The 20399-nt window shown below is 42.7% G+C and overlaps 1 protein-coding gene across 10 annotated transcripts in view; it reads left to right on the top strand.

Moving 5' to 3' along the window:
- MACF1 (microtubule actin crosslinking factor 1) overlaps window positions 1-20399 on the top strand; it is a 336445-nt gene that overhangs the window by 118195 nt on the left and 197851 nt on the right. For 9 of the 10 annotated variants that reach the window (XM_040231602.1, XM_040231599.1, XM_040231601.1 and 6 more), the window contains exons 2-3: window positions 7759-7820; window positions 17963-18052. In XM_040231602.1, the coding sequence (XP_040087536.1) occupies window positions 7759-7820; window positions 17963-18052 (152 nt within the window). Of the gene's footprint in view, window positions 1-7758; window positions 7821-17962; window positions 18053-19771; window positions 19868-20399 lie in introns of all 10 variants that reach the window. The other variant, XM_040231594.1, reaches the window with a different exon arrangement.

Genomic DNA, 20399 nt, shown 5'->3' with positions numbered 1-20399 from the left:
AGATCCAACCACTCCATCCTAAAGGAAATCAGTCCTGAATATCATTGGAAGGACTGATGCTGAAGCTGAAACTTCAATACTTTGGCCACCTGATGCGAGGAGCTGACTCATTTGAAAAGACCCTGATGCTGAGAAAGACTGAAGGCAGGAGGAGAAGGGGACGACAGAGGATGAGATGGTTGGATGGCATCACTGACTCAGTGGACGTGAGTTTGAGTAAACTCCGGGAGTTGGTGATGGACAGGGAGGCTTGGCGTGCTGCAGTCCATGGGGTCACGAAGAGTTGAACGTGACTGAGCGACTAAACAGAACTATACATTCACCAAAGCTGGAAATTAGAGTTTTTATGAAAGGTTGGAGAGGGAAAAGTGGCTACATCATAAGAGGTCTTAGATCTCAAGCTGAAAAGTTTAAATGTTATCCTGAATGCAGCTATCAGGCTTTACAATCCAGTAGAGCTGGGTTCAGACTTAGCTTGTGATCTTGGGCAAGCCTCTATGAGCTTTATCTTTCCAGTAAAATAATGCCTTTCATGGTTGTTGAAGCTTCCCTGGTGGCTCAGAGGTTAAAGCATCTACCTGCAATGCGGGAGACCCAGGTTTGATCCCTAGGTTGGAAAGATCCCCTGGAGGAGGAAATGGCAACCCACTCCAGTATTCTCACCTGGAGATTCATGGACGGAGGAGCCCAGTAGGCTACAGTCCATGGGGTCACAAAGAGTTGGACACGATTGAGCAACTTCACTTTCACTTTCACAGGGTTGTTGAGTACTGGGAACAATAAATGTAAGGTACTTGACATATAAGTAGATTGTCGATAAATGTTAGCTGTTTTATTATTAGGAGGATGAAAGGAGTCACTGAAGGATTTTAACGTGACAGTAAGATCATTCTTGTGAAAAAGGTTGCTGGCAGCCTTGAGGAGGAGCTGTCTTAGTCCGTTTGTTATTGAGTTACTAAGTCGTGTCTGACTCTTTGCTACCCCGTGGACTGTATAGCCTGCCAGGCTCCTCTGTCCTTGGAATTCTCCACGTAAGAATACTGGAGTGGGTTGCCATTTCCTTCTCCAGGGGCTCTTCCTGATCCAGGGATCAAACAGATTTGGTACCGCTGAGCTACCTTTGGGCTGCTGTAACAAAACCATAGACTCAGTGGCTTAAACAGCAGACATTGATTTCTCGCTGTTCTAGAGGTGGGTCAGTCCATGGTCAAGGCGCCTACTGATGTGGTGTCTTGTCAGGACCTCTTCCTGGTTCCTAGACAGCTGGCTGTCTTCTCACTGCTCCTTCATGACGGAGTGGGCATGGAAGAGCTCCGGGGTCCCTTTCGTAAGGACACTAGTTCCATCTATAGAGCTCCACCCTTACGACCTAATCACTTCCCCAAGGCTTCACCTTCTGATTCTGTCATATCACACTGGGAGTATGATTTTAGGATATGAATTTTAGGAGGGCATAGATATTCAGACCACTACAAATGGATTATATATAGCAGGGAAACCTATTAGAAGCAGGGAGAGAGATAAGAGTTCATTTTTAGGCAAGTTGAGCTTGAAATGAGCATGAAAGTTTTAGGAGTCAGTTGGACATATGAGAATGGTATTTAGGATAAAGTACTGAACTAAACATAATGAATTTGGGAATTGTCAGTGCATAGGTTACAGTTGAAACCATGGGTAGAGCAAATCATTTTGGGAGAATGTAAAGAACAACTCTTATTTATTTATTTTTTTGAAAGTCTATAGGTTTTTTGTTTTGTTTTTTTCATCCCATAATGTACGTAACACCAGCAATTTTGCCTGCAATTTCAGGTGGCTTATGACCCCACCCCCTCCAAACCCACTTATGGACCTTTAGGCCCATGGATATCTTAAGAAGCTGTAATATGGAATGAAAAGGAAAGAGGGCTAAGGATGAGTGAACATTTAAGGAGTGAGCAAATGAGGAATAATCAAAGGGGAAGGAGGAAACCAGGGCAGAATGGAGTCTCAGATCCAAGAGGGAGAGGGGGTTTAAAAGGTAAAGGAAAGGTCAGCATTGTCTTCTGGGTTGGCAGGTAGGTGACTGTGTGCAGAGCAGTTTCTATGAATTTGTGGGGCTAGAAGCCAGGTCATGTAGTGAAGCAGGGGGATGAGAAAGTGGAAATGGTGAGCATTGTCTTCACACTTGTTCATGTAGCCGAGAAGAAAGGAGAAGAGTAGGTAAAGGTATACAAGCTAGGCAGGGATGGTTGGAATAAGCTTCTCAAGGAGAAGGGAAGACGTGGGATCCACATTTCAGGGGGACGGACTTGCCTAGGTAGCAAGGAGGGACTCTGCCAGTGACACTAAAATTAAGAAAGTTAGGGTAGGTATTGGTAGCTTGGTGTCTTAATAAAGTTGGACACGAGTATTAAACCTTTCTAACTGAGTAACCCTCACATGACTAGTTGGTGCCTCCATAAGTTCAGTCTAAGAATTTCCCAGGAGGCTGTTGGGTTCTTTGTTGTCAGTTCATAGCCTTTGGTGGAGCTGAATTTACAAGAAGCTTTTAAAAGTAACATCACCTTTGTTCTGATTGACTGTTTTCTTCTCATATAAACATATCTTCTTAAACTTTTATCTCCAGTGTTAGGTAGAAAGATCTTTGCTGGGCCTGGAATTAAATGAAGGATTTATGTGTGGGGAATCAAACCTAAAACTTATTAGAAACTTTTGAAGTCTGAGCTGTTTGGAGTATTCTGAAGGTCTATGTAATTGAGTTGTTTGACTTCCCTAATGAATTTCCTTGCTGAAATATTAAGATGTTAAATTCCAGGCACTGCATATTGGTGTCCTCTTATCCTAATGCTTAAGTCAGGAGAGAATGTTCATGTAATTGTTTGGTCTGCAACATAGTATCCTAAAAAAGCATCCTCCAGCTTTGGGACAAGATTGTTATATAAAACCTTTTTCTGAGGAACTTATAGCTCAGCTCTAAGCAGGCTAGCTGGTCTTGGGAGGACTTGAATCATGTTGCTTTTAGTAATTATATTCAGAATAAGTACTTGGACCTCTTCCCTCTGAATTGAAAGTCAGGTTTCTAGCTATTCAAAGCATGACTGATGTGAGGCCATCCACTTTTCCCTAGTGCATTATCCCCGTGGGAGGGCTTGGTAGGTGAACAGCATAACTGTGGGTAGTAAAATTTAAGACTCAATTGTGTTAATAGCATCTTCATGTCTAAAAGATATGAGACAGTGAGCAGGACTCTTAAGGGTGACTTGGTTTTGATGTCATTCTGTGTGTTTCTTTAGCCAGTCTTCTAATCACATGTTGGCCAATCAAGAAATTTATTTCTTGTAAGAGTCTAGGGATTTCCCTGGCAGTCCAGTCATTAGGGCTTGGCACTTCCACTGCTGGGGCCCAAGTCGGTGACATAAGATCGTGCAAACTGCATGGTATAGCCAAAATGAAAAAAAAAAAAAAGCCCAATCCAATGTGCGAAAACTCCAGTATCCCAATAAGTATCGCCTGTTGGCAGGAACATGCAAACATAATGGAAAACAATATTCAGTTCAGTCGCTCAGTCATGTCCAATTCTTTGTGACCCCATGAATTGCAGCACGCCAGGCCTCCCTGTCCATCACCAACTCCCGGAGTTCACTCAAACTCACGTCCATCGAGTCGGTGATGCCATCCAGCCATCTCATCCTCTGTCGTCCCCTTCTCCTCCTGCCCCCAATCCCTTCCAGCATCAGAGTCTTTTCCAATGAGTCAACTCTTCGCATGAGGTGGCCAAAGTACTGGAGTTTCAGCTTTAGCATCAGTCCTTCCAATGAACACCCAGGACTGATCTGCTTTAGGATGGACTGGTTGGATCTCCTTGCCGTCCAAGGGACTCTCAAGAATCTTCTCCAACACCACAGTTCAAAAGCATCCATTCTTCGGTGCTCAGCTTTCTTCACAGTCCAACTCTCACATCCATCCATGACCACAGGAGAAACCATAGCCTTGACTAGACGGACCTTTGTTGGCAAAGTAACGTCTCTGCTTTTGAACATGCTGTCTAGGAGAACACTGTTGAAGCTGAGTAAAAGCTCTGAATTTTCACCAGTGCCAGGTCTACTCTGCCTTGCTCTACTGATGAGCTTTATAACCAAAAATAGGCTGTTTCTAACATTACAGAGTTACCACTCTGAAGACACAAGTTTTCTTTTATTATAAAAGGAATACATGTTTGCTATAATAGGTTAAACACTACATAGATGGAAAAGAAAAAGTTAGTAAATTTCCTTTTAAACTTGCCAATATTTTGAAGAGGTGGATTCGTGTGATTTCTTTTTAGTTCACGGCCTCGTATCCTTTAGACCTGGAGGTGTGGTTAACACGATTGCATCTTCTTTATTTTCTACCCATAGTTATTCTGTTCGCCTCCCAAGCCTTCCCATGGGGATAGTGCACTAGGGAAACCAGATGGTTTTCTCATCAGTTACTCTTCCAATAGCTAAAAAGCTGACTCTCAATTCAGATAAGTGGAAGAATTTATTTTAGGTCTTATTATGTCAAGCTTTAGATGTTAGCAGCTATGGTAGATGTAAAAACATAAAGCATGATGTCTTTCCTCAGGGAGTTAATGATCTTATTGATGAGTAACAATAAGGTTATTCAAAGTTTAGAATTTATATAATTATATAAATACAGATTGAGTCATTAGCATAGTAGATACCATAAAAATTTGGAGAACAAAGAAACTGTTGAGACGTGGGATTGTCGGGAAAGGCTGCCAGAGTAACGTTTCTCAAACACCAATCTCACCATGTCATTCTCCTGTTTAAAATCTTTTAATATGTTCTCTTATCTTCCCTTACCAGTTTCTTGGTGATAAAGTTTAGACTCCTTAGCTTGTCGTGGAGAAGGCAATGGCACCCCACTCCGGTCCTCTTGCCTGGAAAATCTCATGGATGGAGGAGCCTGGTGGGCTGCAGTCCATGGGGTCGCTAAGTGTCGAACATGACTGAGCGACTTCACTTTCACTTTCCACTTTCATGCACTGGAGGAGAAATTGGCAACCCACTCCAGTATTCTGGGAGCCTGGTGGGCTGCCGTCTATGGGGTCGCACAGAGTTTTGGACATGATTGAAGTGACTTAGCAGCAGTGGCAGCAGCAGCTTTCATGAAAGGCCATGATTTGACTCATGCCATTCTGTCCAGTTTTAAGTGTCACCACCACCTAATACACATCCTGTCTTTCAGCTCCCGTTAATTCTGTGCAGGTGTCTGAACAGGAGCTCCTTCCTATCTCCGTTACTTTGCACTAGGTGGAACTTCTCGTAGCCTTGCCCCTTCCCTTCTCTTTCTGACTAGCTTGTAACCATGTTTTAAAGTTTAGTAGAGTCACCCACCTGGAGACGTTCACTAGCCTCCTGTGTGTCCCTCCTGTACTCAGAGAGGCTTAACTGCTTCTCTCATGTTCTTGAGCACTCTATGCTTACCTCTGTTACAGCCACATGGAAGGTATTTCTTCTTTCTGCCAGACTGTCATCTCTTTTAAAGGTAGGGACTGTGACTTTGTATAATACAGGCTATTCCAAACAGCTAGCTCCTTACTAAGACCTATTCAAAGAATAAATGAGTGAATGAATGAGCTGGATTTTAAATAGCATTTCGAGAAGTGGAGAGGAAGAAAGTAGCTTGCTGTGAAAAGAATGTAAATGTCAGTGATTTAGATGAGATTATAGCTGCAAGCTGACTCTGACACAAGCTTGGAAAGGATTATGAAGAGGTCAGGTAACTAAATCAGCATCTGAAAAGACCAGATGATCAAAATATGTTGGAATGACAGTGGTCAAATCTAATAAAAATTCTGACTTAAATACTTGCAGGCCTCTATGAAGGGAAAATTAGATTAGACTTTTAAAAAGTTTCAACAGTTCCTAAGGAGTCCCAATAGGTAGAATTTATAAGGATGCAGATTATGACAGTTTATGGAACTTTAATTAGTATATGTTGCTTATGAAGAATTCTCTATTAAGTTTTAAGCTTCAATAATATTGTAGACGTATGCAAGATTTGGACAGACCTTTCAACTCTGAACAAAATGATTGTTGTTGAGGGGATTTGCAAATCTGCAAGGAATTAGACAAATGCATTGTAATTCCTAACTTCCATGGTCTGTAGTAGGAAAAGATCACTGTTTCCTACAAACAAAGCCGGAAAGGAGGTGAAGGTAAGGTTAGTGACAATTGGAGGAGCGCTTACTGGATGGCTATCGATTCAGAGACTGGAAAGGAAGAGGTGAGGGTAAGGTTAGAGACGGATGAAGGAGAACTTACTTGGATGGCTATCGATTCAGAGAAGTAAGAAGATGGGCATCCACCTGGAAGTGGTGGACCAGTGCTTGTGTGGCTTTTACCTGGGTATCAGTAAGAAGGGAATAACTGGGCAGTAGGGAAAGAAAACCTAATTGAAGTTGGTGTGAGTTACTAGTGAGTCAGATTTACATAATTCTGCTACTTCTGAAATTTCTCTTAGTTGAGAAGAAATGAAGGAGTGGTCATCGTGGCTTGGGGATTGTCCTAGTGAAAGTAGTAGTAGAAGATTAGGGAGGTGAAGAGTCCCTGGGGTACTCCTGACAACAGCTTTGACTTGCTTAATCATGTTGTCTGGCACAGACTGGGATAATCTTAGATGTTCTTAATAAATAGGATAAAGTAAGAAGAGAGTGATTGAAGGTTGAAAGGGAGGAGGAGATAGGAAAGATCGGTGACGATGCCTGCTGAGTGGCTATGTTTGGAGAAGGAATGAGGCCTAGGAAGTGGCATGGTGGTGGCTGGCTATGGATCGAAGATGAAGGTCAGTGGAGCCAAGCAGGCTCATATGCATTGTCCACACATATGTTGAAATAATTTGAGGATGACGTCAGAGAATACCCATTGAACCACGTTGTTGGGGGAGGTTAAGGTAGATTTGCCACGTGGAGGGGTGCCTGCAGCAAGGGAATGGTCGATGAAAGCAGGGATGATTCGAACAGAATGATACAGTGGAGGGAAAGGGCTCCAAATAAATAGAAGAGGAACAGACCTGAAGGGTCAGTGGTCTGGAGGTGGCAGTGGTGGGAGAAAGTGAGTCCTCCCCGTGACCAGGCCTCTGCGATGCAGTCATTGTCGAGTGTCGACAGTCACGTTTCTGTTGGAGAGGTGAACAAAGTCAGAATGGAGCAGAATTCTCCGAAGAAAAAATGGGGCGTGTAAGGCTTGGAGAAGGGAGGGAGGGGAGGAGAGATTGCAGCAGGGCCTAGTGGGCAGCTTTGAGAGCTTGGTTGGCAAGGCTGGGGAGGAAGCTGGAGTGAGGGAGTTCTAGGAGAGGAGGGGGCAGGAGGGGGAGGGAGGAGAGCATTGATCAGGAGGCCCGTGTGTGGAGGGTGAAATGTAACCTCAGCACTGGGTGTCCCAGGGCCAAGGCCACTCCGCCCTCCTGCCAGGGGTCTTCACAGCTTTGGATTTTTGGAGCTTGCTGGGGGTGGGGTGGGGGTGCCAGGAATCAGTGCCCTCCCTGGAGAGTTAGGATGCGAAGGAGACTTTGCGGTGACATGATTCTTGAGGCATGTGATTCTGTCTAATGTGTAAAGGGACAGAAGAGGAAATTCAGAGAGACCGAACCTTCCCCACAGCAAGACGCTGTCTCTCAGGCTGAAGAAGCCGCCTCCACTGTGCTGGAGAGGCTGGGTGTGGGCAAGGCAGAGGCTGGGGCACGTGGCGCCAGGCAGCGCTAAGCCGGCGCCTTCTCCTTGTCTCCTCACAGATGAACGGGACCGAGTGCAGAAGAAGACGTTCACCAAGTGGGCCAACAAGCACCTCATGAAGGTAGGACCCCTCGCGGGTGCCCCTGGCCTAAACCCATCAGGCCTCCCTCCCAAATGGTTCACGTTGCTGGCCGCAGGGTCCAGTTGATGGGGATGCATGCCTGTTTTTCTTTTCTTTCTTAAAAATAAATAAATAAATAAATAAATATCTAACATAGCCCTAATAGTGTGGAAACTTTCATGGATGAGTTTCTTGGTGAAGAAACTCCATTACCTAAGAAGGCTGATGTTGAGGATACCATGGGGTGATTCCTGAGATTCCAAGAATGCTTTGCATCAAACCTTACATACTATTTTATAAGCCCCTATTTTGTTTTAAATTTTTTAATCTGATTACTGTGTAAGGATGGGTCAGAGGGAATCTTGTTCTCTCTTAAAGTGTGCAAGTATTAAATGATCAGTTTAGTGAACTTTTTAGTACGTATAGACATGTTTAACCCCCATGCAGATTAAAATACAGAGCAAAATGGCTAGGGTTGGAGGGAGATCATATCATTATTTTAAAAAAGAGGAAAACCCAAGGCGGAGACATATTACCTACCTAAGGATAAACAGTACGACTAATATGACCGTCAGATTTGAATACAAAGTTTTTAAGTTATAGTAATTACTCAACTCAGGTAATTTTGAGTTATGAATAATTGCTGCTCTGTGAAAGATCACCAGGGACCTCTTAATTGCTGTTTCCAGTGGTTTTATCTTTCTCTCATTTGATTTCTTTGTAGCATTTGATAGTATTGACTAACTCACTGCTTCTTTAAAGCCCTCTCTTATGTTGCCTTCCAGGACACTGCTTTTTCCCAAGTTACCGCTTCCCTCCATGAATGCTCCTGCCTCTTTCACTGGCTTCTTGTCCTCCATGTTGACGTCCCCTAACCTTGACCATTTTCTTGTTTTGTTCTCTGTATTCTTGGCAGTCTCATCTGTGTTAGCCGCAGGGATCATTCTGTTTGCATAGAATGCAAGGAATCACACGTAGAGAGGGATAGGGGTGATCTCCAGAGTCTGGTGCCTGGATGCATCTGAACTTTATGAAAACTGTACTTCACTAGGCAGCTGCTGTCTTCTCTGTTTACGAGCTCTTTGTTTTTTCATTTTTCTTTCTCTCTGTGTGTCTTCTACATTCAGTTCTCTGCACTCCTTGCTTTTGCTTGTGTGTGAGCCGTGGTGGTTGTCCCTCAAATGGTGGTGTAAACCCCTGCAGCCACATGATTCTAAAGACACAAACACGAACAGTCTGGGTGGCTGGGGTTTTCTTTTCCTCTGTGGGTTAGGGGGTCTGTCGATGTATTTCAGTGAACTGTGGCCTGGGAGATGCTTACATAAATCAGACATAGCTCCTTAGGTCACTTTTTTAACTGCAGGTGAGGTTGGTTTTCAAACTCTTAATACAAGATTTAGATCAGGAGGTAATGATAGAGCCTTTCTCTGTGTTCTTTCCTAAGCCAGAGACCCGTATCTCAATAGTGTCCTTGACACAGTCATCTGGATGTTACCCAGACATATCCTGTATTCAGTACCTCCCGAAGTGCTCAGTATTTTCATTCATGTACCTAGCTATCCAAGTTAGGAACCTGGACTCATACTATGTTTAGTCCTGCCATCATCGCTCCCTGCCGCCAACTCCAGTCAGTCACTTCCAACTCAGAAGGATGCTTGCATCTGATTTCTCTTCTCTGCCCTAGTCCAGGGCCTCTTCTCTTGACTTGGCCACTATAATAGTTTCCTAATAAAGTTTTCTGTAAGAACAAACGTGATGATGATGGTAGTAATTTATCAAGTGCTTAGTGTACATCATACTTTCTGTACTAAGCCCTTTACATGGGTCATCTGCTTTAATTCTTCAGTGACCTTATACTATAGATTCTGTTCATAGTCCCATTTTATCAATGAGGTTTAGAGAGGCTAAACAGCCTGTTCAAGGTCACAGCACTAGAAAGAAGTAGAATTAAAACACTAGAATTCAGGCAACCTAACGTCTAGCACCTGCACTCTTCACCTCTGCAGTCCTGGTGCTGGTGTGCCCACCTCTGCGGGCTCACAGTGTCACATTCCCCTTGGACCTTACACTCTTGCTGAACTGTTTGGCACGTTCTTTATGACTCTGTATCTTTGCTCCTGGGGCACCCTCTGCTTGGACTACCTTCCCCAACTCTCTTCTGCCTGGACACCACCACCATCACTCCCCTTGGTAAATGTTTCCCTGACTCTCCCTCATGGAATCGACGCCCTTTCCTGGGTGTCCTCTCTGTCCTCCTTACATACTTCTGTTACAGCAGCTGCAGCAGCTGTCATTCTCCCAGACTGCAATTTGAAGGTTGATGTTGTGTCCTATTTTTTTAGTCAGGACAAAGAAGGAAGGGAAAGGGAGAGGGAGAAAAAAAAAACCTGCCGTTTTCCTCTTAATTTCTTCAGCATTTACCAGTTGCCTCTCATTTGGTGACAGATCAATCTGTCAGGGTGCAGAGCCCTTCACAGCCCGTTTCCAGCCAGGCAGTCTCCCCTCTGTAGCCTGCGCGACAGCCATAGGAAACCAGTCTCCGCTTTCTAAACTCGGTGCACTTTCACACCTCTCCGCTTGTTCATTTCTCTCTCCCTTGAAGGCGTGTCTTGACCTCTGCTGCCTGGCCGTCATCCACTTACTCTTCAAGGCCCAGGTCCAGTATCCCCTTCCTGAGACCCTGGCCTCCATCCCTGTGACTGTTGCAGCTCCATCTCTGTTCCACACCACTTTGAAGAGATGGGTGTGTGTTCACACCTTGGTGTCCTCTGCTCCTAGGGGCTCACTGTGCTGCTGTCTCATCCAAGTCCTGCACCAGGAGCATGAGAAGCATTCCGTAAGGATTTGTTCCCTGGAGTGGATAACAGTTCAGTAGCCCTTTTAGCTAACAAAGCATATTCTAATCTGACTTGATCCTTACAGTAACCCTGAAGGGTGTAAAGGTGTTTTATCCTTTCAGTGTAACTGCTGAAGAAGCTGAGAATTAGAAGGATGAAGTGACTTTTCCAAGATCATGCAGCTAGTGAAGGATGGAGCTAAAGACCAATCACGCGTCTTCTGACCAAAATGACTTGTTGTTTCTATTCAAGATGCCCCTGTCTTGCTCTGTTTTCATACCTCATCTCTTAAGATTTGGAGAAACTGAATTGTTCCTTCTCCAGGCTTGTCCCCCTAAACTTTGTGGCTCAGTACAAATGCTCTGGTTCCCCGCCCTTCACTTGTAGCTGCTGTTGCCTGTTGGGCCTCGGCCTCAGTGCTGTGTGATGACAGGAGGCTCAAGGCGGGGAGAAACGAGACAAACACATGCAGTTGGAGGCCAGCCAGAGCTTTACTTAAATCCCTGGCGATTTTTCATCTCTTCCTATTCCCCCAGCCTTACAATTCCAATGGCATTTTCTCACCTTGGGGTATTTCACAGAGCTTCACTGCTCATCAGAATCGTTGCTCCACGCTGGCTGTCTTTGAACTTTGGGCTGAGAATTATGGATCAAAATCTATTTTTTGTAGCTCAAGCATCCTTTGCCTTGCTCCCCAAGTACACATGAACCACATTAGTGTTGCCACTGGCAGGCAGACTGATGTAAGATCAAAGCAACCAAGCCCTCAAGTTGTAGATTTGGTTATAACCTAATCTCTTGGATTCCCAGATATCTCTTTAGGAAACAGTTCATTATTGAATAAGCTAATTCATTCCTCTTTATTAGCTGAGAATACTGTTGGTCCAATCTTAAAAGAGATTTAAGAATGTAAGCTCCTGAAATATACATACAGATCACCTAAGGGAGAATGCAAGTCCTACAGATCGAAGAGTTCTCTTCGCACACCAGAGCCATCAGAAAGAAAGATCTAGAATTTTAACTGAGGTTTTTATTTGCATTATCCCTGCTATTTCTCTGGGTCCTGGCAGCTTATAAAGTATAGATATATCTCCCTAAAAAGAACTTCAAGAAAGGCTGAGAGGGTAAGACAGAACAGAGAGCATGAGCTTTCTCTGGTCAGTTTCTATGGACTGCAGAGGTTAGTGGGTAGAAAGGAAGGAAAGCATTTAATCTAACAAATGGAATCGTCCTTTCTACTTTTTTTTCATGTATGCAATCTAGAAGCCATTGGCTTTCCTGGGATTTCACTTAAGACTTACAGAAAACCAGCAAAAGGTTTTAACTCCCAAGTTTTTACTGATGGTCTCAATCTTTTCTGCTTGTTTGAGGCTCTCTAGCTAGTGGTTCCAGGCGCCCTTCCTGTGCGGCCTTTGTATCGCGGCCATATGGGACAGCTTGCTGCTCCCTCCACACTGCATTTTACTTTCACACCTCTTCGCTTGTTCATGTCTGTGGGAAAGGTCGGAAGGAGCCTGGCAGTGGAGTGCGATTTAGGTGGGAGACTGACGGAGTCGTGCTGCTCAGGAGAGGAGTGTTTGCTTTGTTGCCCAGCTGTGACCATAGGGTGGTGGCTTGTGACCAGCTCTGCCTAGACCTGAGTTCTCAGGGCTTGCTTTCACCCTCAGTGCATTTCAACCCCCACTGAAGGATTCAGTTCTACGTTTGAACTTGGATTCTCTACTCCCTGAGCATTAGTGCCTGCCTGTGAAATAAAGCTACCCTTGGGGGACTTTACAGTCATCCTCATCCTCAGAGAATCTTTGTTAATCAGAGTTGGCTCATATCACTGTCAGATTCCTCAAAGCTTAAGGAACTCTCAAAACAAGAGACATAGAATTGTTATCTGCAAGGAGCCTCACATTTTACTCCCACATCATACTCTATTTATTTCAGCAGAGATTCCCAGCCCCCATTCTTATTCCCTGCATTTGAGCACAGTTCTCTCCAGAAGTCTATGACCCTCTCTTCCCCACCCGCCAAAAAAAACCAGAACAACAACAAAACCAAACATTAACTTACGACAACTATAATCTGCTTTTTTAGTGTTAGGCTTTTCCTGGAGGATAAATTTGGCTGTTGAATCAAAATGGAATTTTCCCTTTTATGGCTGAGAAATCTATAAATTCAGAAATGCATCTGAAGTTACTAGGCTCACTCTCATTTTCCCTGTATCTTTTAATAAGTATGTGTGCTAAGTCACTTCAGTCATGTCTGATTCTGTGCGACCTTGAGGACCGTAGACTGTCAGGCTCCTCTGTCCATGGGATTCTCCAGGTAAGAATGCTGGAGCGGGTTACCATTTCCTCTTAGAGGGGATCTTCCCAACTCAGGGATTGAACTCCCATCTCTTATGTCTCCTGCACTGGCAGGCAGGTTCTTTACCACTATCACCACCTGGGAAGCCCTTAGTAAGTATAAATGAGAGTAAACAACATACTCTTCTCTTTAAAGCTCTCTCCTCTGACTTATATATTGCTCTGCAACATAGTGTGGATCAAGGAAACTGAGCTACTTGTGTTTCTTTTAAGAGTGAGTCTTTGAGCAAAACTTTGCCAGATCAGGCTTTCTGCGGGTATTAAAGACTACTACAGGACAATCCTTGGTTCTTTTGGGGGAACCTCTTATAATTTAATAATGTTGTTAGTATGTTGTTTCTACCCTGCAGGCATCATAGAAGCCTTGTGAAGGGAAAAAGCAGTGAACACAGAGTCAAGAGACAGTGATCTGACACTTTCCAGCTAAATGATTTTACACAGCTGTGTAACTTCTCTAGACAATGCATTTCTCATCTGTAAACTGAGAATGTCAGCATTAAGTCATCTTTAAAGTCCCTTTGAGCTCAGATTCTGATACCAAGCACTTAAGTGCAATTTATTCCCTTTGCTAAAGCCGCTCAGAAATTGGGGGAAGCTGTTTATTTTTTCATACCCTCAAGCCAATCTTTTAAAAATTGGGAGAGCAGAGCTTTCCTTGGTTTACGAATGCATGATGATCGGGGAGGATTGGCCTTGTCTGACAATTTAGTCATTCATTAATTTTTTAAAATAGCTATGTTGAGATTTAGTTTACATATCACACATTTAAAGTATACAGTTCAATGACTTTTTTTTTAATGACTTTTATTATATTCAAAATTGTGCAGCCATCACCACACTTTTAGAACATTTATTTTCCTCACCCCCCCTAAAGAAACCCTGTATCCTTTAATCATTATCCCTAAACACCTCTCCATTCCTTCCCCTGCCCTAGGCAACCACCTAGGCAATTTATTATCTGTCTCTATAGGTTTGCTGATTCTGAACATCGCACGTAAATGGAATCATACAACGTGTGGTTGTTTGTAACTGGTTTCTTGCTCATGGTGTAATATGTAGGCATTTGGGTTATTTTCAGCCTTTGGCTAATATGAACAAAGAATGCTGCTATGAACATTCATTCATGTACAAATTATTTTTTTCTGAACATATGTTTTTAATTCTTTTGAATATATACCTAGGAGTGGAATTACTGAGTCATACGGTAACTTGTGTTTCGCCATTTAAGGAACTATCAGGCTGTTTTCCAAAGCAGCTGCACCATTTTATATTCTCACTAGGAGTGTTATGAGGGTTCCAGTTTCTCTGTAGCTTCACCAGCACTTATTATTTGTCTTTTTGATTATAGCCATTCTAGTCAGTGTGAAGTGGTGTCTGTCTGTAGTTTGATTTACATTTTCCTTATGGCTACTGATACTGAGCATCTTCTCATGAGTTTGTTAGCCATTTGTATATATTCCTTGGAGATTTCTAAAGGACCAGTTTTGATGGTGATTTTCACAGGGACTACAAACAGGCAGGGACCTGGACAGTTGAAGTTTTGCGTGCATCTTGTTAACAGAGTGGCATGATTGCTGGAAAGAAGCATACCTGTGGATGGCTCCTAAGCACTCTTGGCCCTAGCTGGCTGCCCCTCATACTTCTGGTACTCAGTCCACCGGACTTTCTCTTGAGAGATTTGTGGAAAACTTTAGAGACAACCCAGTATGTACAAAAGAGGTAAAGACTTTAGAATGGGGGAGACCTGGATTTGATTGGCCTGGTCATTTACTAGCTGTATGATCTTGGTATGTTAGCTGAGCCCTCCAAAATCTCACCTCTGCATCTGAAACTTTTCTGATGTAAAAGCACTAGTAAATGTTAGCTAGTTCTTTATCCATGTCTTGACAGAGCTCTGTCCAGTGCACTTCAGAAACAGACAACTGTTCTCTGCTGAAAATTCTCTAAGGGGAAAAAATATCACTGCACTCACCTCCCCCATTACTTCTGTCTATACCTCTCTGCTGTTTTCCATAGGTACTTAGTTATTATAGTCACACAAAGACTGAGAAACTTAGTAAACTAGTTCTCATCTGAATTTCTTGTAAGGTTCAACTTTACTGTTCACAGGTGTAAAACTTAACTGGAATTTTTAGAAGGAAATATTGGAGCTCTGATGTAAAACTGACCTTTACACTTTAAGGGCCTCCTTTTTCTGTTCAGCACTCTGTGATGTTTGGTGTCCCACTGAGAACATGATCTCATCTGGTTCACAGCCCTATATAATTTATTTAAATAATTACTCCTTGACCACTCCCGATTTTTATACCCTGTATTCAGGTCTTAGCTGCCAAAAATAAATTGCTCATTGTTGTCTCTTCTCTTCTTAACCCTTAATATCAACTATTAAATAATTTCTGACTTTTAAAAGTCTTTTATTTGTTTGTGATCTGATTTCCATCCCCCCACTTTCTAGAAAAGTATTCTCACAAAAGCCCTCTGATTTGTAGGAAAACTCAGAAACTGTTTCTTAGTCTTCACCCTCCTTGTCCTGTAGCATTGGACACGGTGATGAGCTCTTCCTCAGTTTTCCTTCCTTGTTTGTTGCCTGGCTCTTCTGCTGCCTTTCCCCCACCGCCCTGTCCTTTGCTGAGTGCTTTCCCATCTCCTGCCTTCTAATTTCGGCTATTCCCTTAGGCTCAGTCCTTAGCACTCTTGTTTTTTTCTTGTTGCCCCAACCCAGAAGGCCCAGCATTTCCCATGTGTTAGCTAGCACCTCAGTGCATATGACTTCTGAACTCGAGTTCTCAGCTGACCCGGATTGGATTCTGGCATTTCCAGCTGCTTCAAGAACATTCCCATTTGTAGCTCCTTTGCTGTCGTGTTATACTCAACATATTTAAAACTGCACTTTTCAGAACCAACTCCCTTTCCAAGCCTTCTGACCTGCTAACTTCCGTGAGTGGGGCGCTGGGGTTGTCCCAGGCCCCAAGCCTGACCCCTTGGCCCCACTTGAGGGAGGAGTCTTAAGACTTTAGAGCCACCCGTACGTCAGAGCCAGCTTTTGTGGCCTTGTGAGAGCCGAATAGCGAATGTTCGGGAGTCTTGTGAGCTATTTTCTAAGCACAGCCATGATGATAAATTAAATTTTATATAAGCTTACACATAAGTTATATTTAAAATGAAGGTAATAAATACTCAAAATTGATTCCTTCTTAGATGCTTCACTACATTATCATCATCTGTGCTCTTGAGGTTAATTATGTCTGCTGTCTCTTTCTGGTGGAAATACTCTGTACTGGTGTGCTGCTCTGCATCTCTCGCCAACATGGCAAGAGTATTTACACCATGGAAATGAATAAGTGGTACAAGTCTGAGCTAAATGTATTGCTTCATTTATTGTCTAAACTTAAGAAAGTGAGGGAGAAAATGTTAATATTGAAGATTAAACTAAAAAGTGTATCATGTCATTGTCAATATCACAAAAAAAGGTAAATATTCTTTAAAGGTTTGAAAGCTGTTATTCAATTGGTAATGAACTATTTTCTCCGATTGGGTTATCTGTGTGTCAGCTTCTTAGCCCTTCACGTACAGGTATAAACATGTACATCCTTCACATTTCCACCCTCCTGCTTTGCAGTCTTATGTGATTTTCCCATCCTCTTTCTTTCTATCAAACATTTTCTAACCCTTCAAGCCCTTTCTCTTCTAGGAAGTCCACCAAGATGTTTCCAGCCTTTGTCTTTTCAGAGTCTCAGTTTTGAATGCTAGAATATTACAGTCGGAAAGACTTATAGTTCATGCTTCCATGTGAATGTAGACATCCCAGTATCCCAGCCCTTGCTTGAAAAACTCCAGTGCCTAGAAAGCCACTACTTCTAGAGTAACCCTTTCTCTTGTTGCCTATAAAGTTATGTATATTGTAAAGGGTCTTCCTTCTTATAATTTCCACTAGTCTTCTGATTCTGTTTGTGCAACCCTCAATGAAGTTGTCACTAGACTTGGAATGAATTAGTCATAATGGCCACGTCCTAAAGTTGTGTGACCATAACTTCTCAGAGCCTTAGCTTCCTCAGTTTTTCTTATAAAATAGGAAGTTTCTCTTATGAAATAGGAACTTCACAGGGCAGTTGTTTGGATTAAATAAATAGAATGAGATTATGGCTGATTACAAAGCCTTGTAGTAATGGCAAAGGCTAAAATCAGAAAGATGAAACTGAGGTCAGTTTTTCCACTTAGTTTTGACCTTAGGGCAAGTTACTTAACCTCTTTGTGCCTCATTTCCTCATATGTAAAATAGGCATAATATAATAATAATAGTGATAATGTGTAATATAATAATGCCCACCTTACAGATGTTAGGGGTAGGTGAGATAACATCTAAAGCATTTAGTGTTTGACATTACCCACGCATTTTTCTAAAGTGCTATTTGTTTTTTCATAGTTTCAGTTACAAAATTAGAATTATTTTTCCCTAAAGGAAAAGAATTCTCAAATTCACTATTTATTTGTTTATAAGTATTGGGTAAAAAAAGGGGTTAAATTAAAGCTACACCCCATGGAACACTGAGTGTCTAGCGTTTTAATTTCCTCTGTAGCCCTCTGGAGGGCTGTACTGACTCTGACGGGTCTCTTGTGTCCATCACTGGCTGTTGTATCATATTTTTGTCCATAATAATTCCTGAGATGTTTTGGGATGATCAAGACTTGGCCAAACTATGGAATATCATTCAGGGTTGACTGGCGTATGTAATAGATCTGGCCTCAATTAAAAAAAATACATATAAGCCTCTGTTAAGTGTTACCATCTCAGATGTATTGTATTCCAACCTGAATATTCCTGAATCATTTATTGTTTTTAGTTTCAGATTCTTTAATTTGTGTTTACGTAGAACCATAAGAACTTGTGTGGATAATAAAATAATTCAAGATCAAATAAAAATCAGTCTTGTTTTGCTCTCATGCGCAGGTCCGCAAGCACATAAATGACCTTTATGAAGACCTGAGGGATGGCCATAACCTGATCTCTCTGCTGGAGGTCCTCTCGGGCATCAAACTGGTGAGCTTCTCTCTCCTCCTACTGGGTGACTTCCCAGGTGTGGCCCTATTAATGACATAGGTCCATCGTGTTGAGTGCTGGGGCGGTGGCTGTCACTTCTGTTACATGAGAGGAAGAGTAGACGAGGTGATTGCTGGCCTTTATTTCTAACTCAGACTTAACACTTTACAAATGATATAAGTTCATTTTAATTTAACCTGATTTGTCATATATTCTTATTTCTTTTTTTAAATTCTTTTTAAAAAAAATTCTCATTTCTTGATAGAATCCAGTATTGGTTCTATTACTTTTCTATTTGCATGATTTCTCCTTGTTCTTTATCTATTTATACATGCTAGTATTTCAGGAATAGTAGATTCTCGCTTTAAGATTTTTTAATAAGGCGTGTTTTTCTTCCTACAGTGTTATTTCTAGCTTACACAGATTCCTCCTATTTTCCCTTCTACTGTGAATTACTTTATTTTCTATATTCAACAAAGAGCTGAGATTTACATGTAAAAGCCCAGGTTTTTAAAGTCATTGTTTCCCAAATGGCCTAACTTCCTCCATTCTGGAATTCATTGTCTGTCACAGGTTTGAAGAGCTGAAGTTGATGTCTGAGCATAGCCCCAGATGCTGTACATCTGGGCTCTTTGGATAATTAGATACGCCTGCATCCTCCCCACATGTATTAAATGTGGCTTATGGAAACAGTTACCTGTCTGAGGACAAAGCCTGTCGGAACCTCTTGGCTTATCAGCTGTTGTCCTCACTTTGTTGAAGGGATCAGCGTGGCCTCACCGTGGGCTCGTTGTTTCACATGTGGGAGCCCAACTTGAGCCTGTGATTCTGTGCAGCTCCTGCTCTGTGTAGAGTGTTTAGAAAAGGCCAGGGCTTAGTGTGGAGACACTTGGGAGAGGTGCGCCCTGGAGAGGAGCACGGCTCAGGGAGTCTATGGAGGGAGCCGGCACACTCTGTCTTTGGTGAATTCTAGAGTAGGATCTGACATGTTAGATTTCTCTCCCTAAGTAATAGTCAGCTGCTTCCAGGATTGGGCTTGGCTTTCCTGGGGTCCTTTGTTTTGGTTTCTTTTCTTTTTTTAAAAAAATAATTTTTAATGGCCTAAAATTGACAGATGCTTTTGTTGACATAGCTAGTACCTATGAATTCTAGTTCTTCTCTGGCCCTCATTTATAAATCTCCTAAGTAGTCAGAATTTTACTTTCACTATGTTGGACTTAAAAGTGCTCACAAAATTGTATTTTGGGCAATTTGGCTGATATATTTGATGAACTTGTAGTGATTTTTATATTGAAAAGTGATCCTTTTCAGTGATGTTGCTTACAAAACAGATTAAAACCACTCCAGTCTGGTTTCTTTCGCTAGCCTTTGAGGACTACAGGTGTTTATGGAGATAGTTGTAAAATAATCATCTTTTCACCAGAAACCACCCAAATATCTCCTTCATGGTTATTCTTATCATGCATTCTCCCTTACTTGATTCACAAAAGTAGGGAGAATGGATGGCCTGTGGAGAGTTAAAGCTGTGTTTCAACATAAGAAGTGTTCAGTATAACCATCTGTTCTGGTCTTAATTTTGTTTTGCATCTTTGTGGAGGTGGGAGGGTATTTTCATATTTATTTTCATCTTTTTTTTTCCTGCATTCATTTCTTTTTCATTTATGCGTTGTGAATTTCCTGTTAACTCTGTCACGTCTCTGCCTTGATTGGTGGCCAAAGGAGCCGGCAGGGCTGAAGACCCTCCGCCTGGTGAGCATGCCCTCCTGGCGGCGTGCAAACAGCGAGGAGCAGGAGGAGGAAGATGATGATGATGTCGTAGGTCCTCCTGGGGACACCAGCCTCCCAGCTGGCGCTGCAGGGCCATCAGAGGGTTTGAGGTTCTCTAGGTCCCCAAGTAGCTCACTTACCAATTGCCTTCTTCCCTGTCCACCTGGGAATTTGGGTCCCAAAGAAAGTGGTTAAAACTAATTGTGCCTCATGCCACCGTTAGACGATCCCAGAGTGGGAATTGTTTTGCTTACCTGCAAGTAGCTGGCACAAGAAGAATAATGATGTTTGGCGGCGTCAAGTCCATTTGTGACCTGGAGACCCATGCCTTTCTGGTGGCCTTGCTGTGTTGTCTGAGTCTAGATTGCAGAATTGTGGAAAGCTTAGTTGACAGCATGTCAGTTGCTGCTTCTGACTCCACACTCCAGACTAACGGGGACTTGCTCTCCACCTCTCTGGCCTCTAGGTTCTCACCACACACCGTGTCATTTGTTTTCAAAAGAGCCTGTTGTTTGCAAACCACTCACTGCATGGGGACACTCTGCCTTGGTCAATAACATCTCTAGTTGCTATAGAGGAC

The sequence above is a fragment of the Oryx dammah genome, unplaced genomic scaffold (genome assembly GCF_014754425.2).
Source record: "Oryx dammah isolate SB20612 unplaced genomic scaffold, SCBI_Odam_1.1 HiC_scaffold_28, whole genome shotgun sequence".
NCBI lineage: Eukaryota > Metazoa > Chordata > Mammalia > Artiodactyla > Bovidae > Oryx > Oryx dammah.
This window is presented reverse-complemented; position numbering and strand designations above follow the sequence as displayed.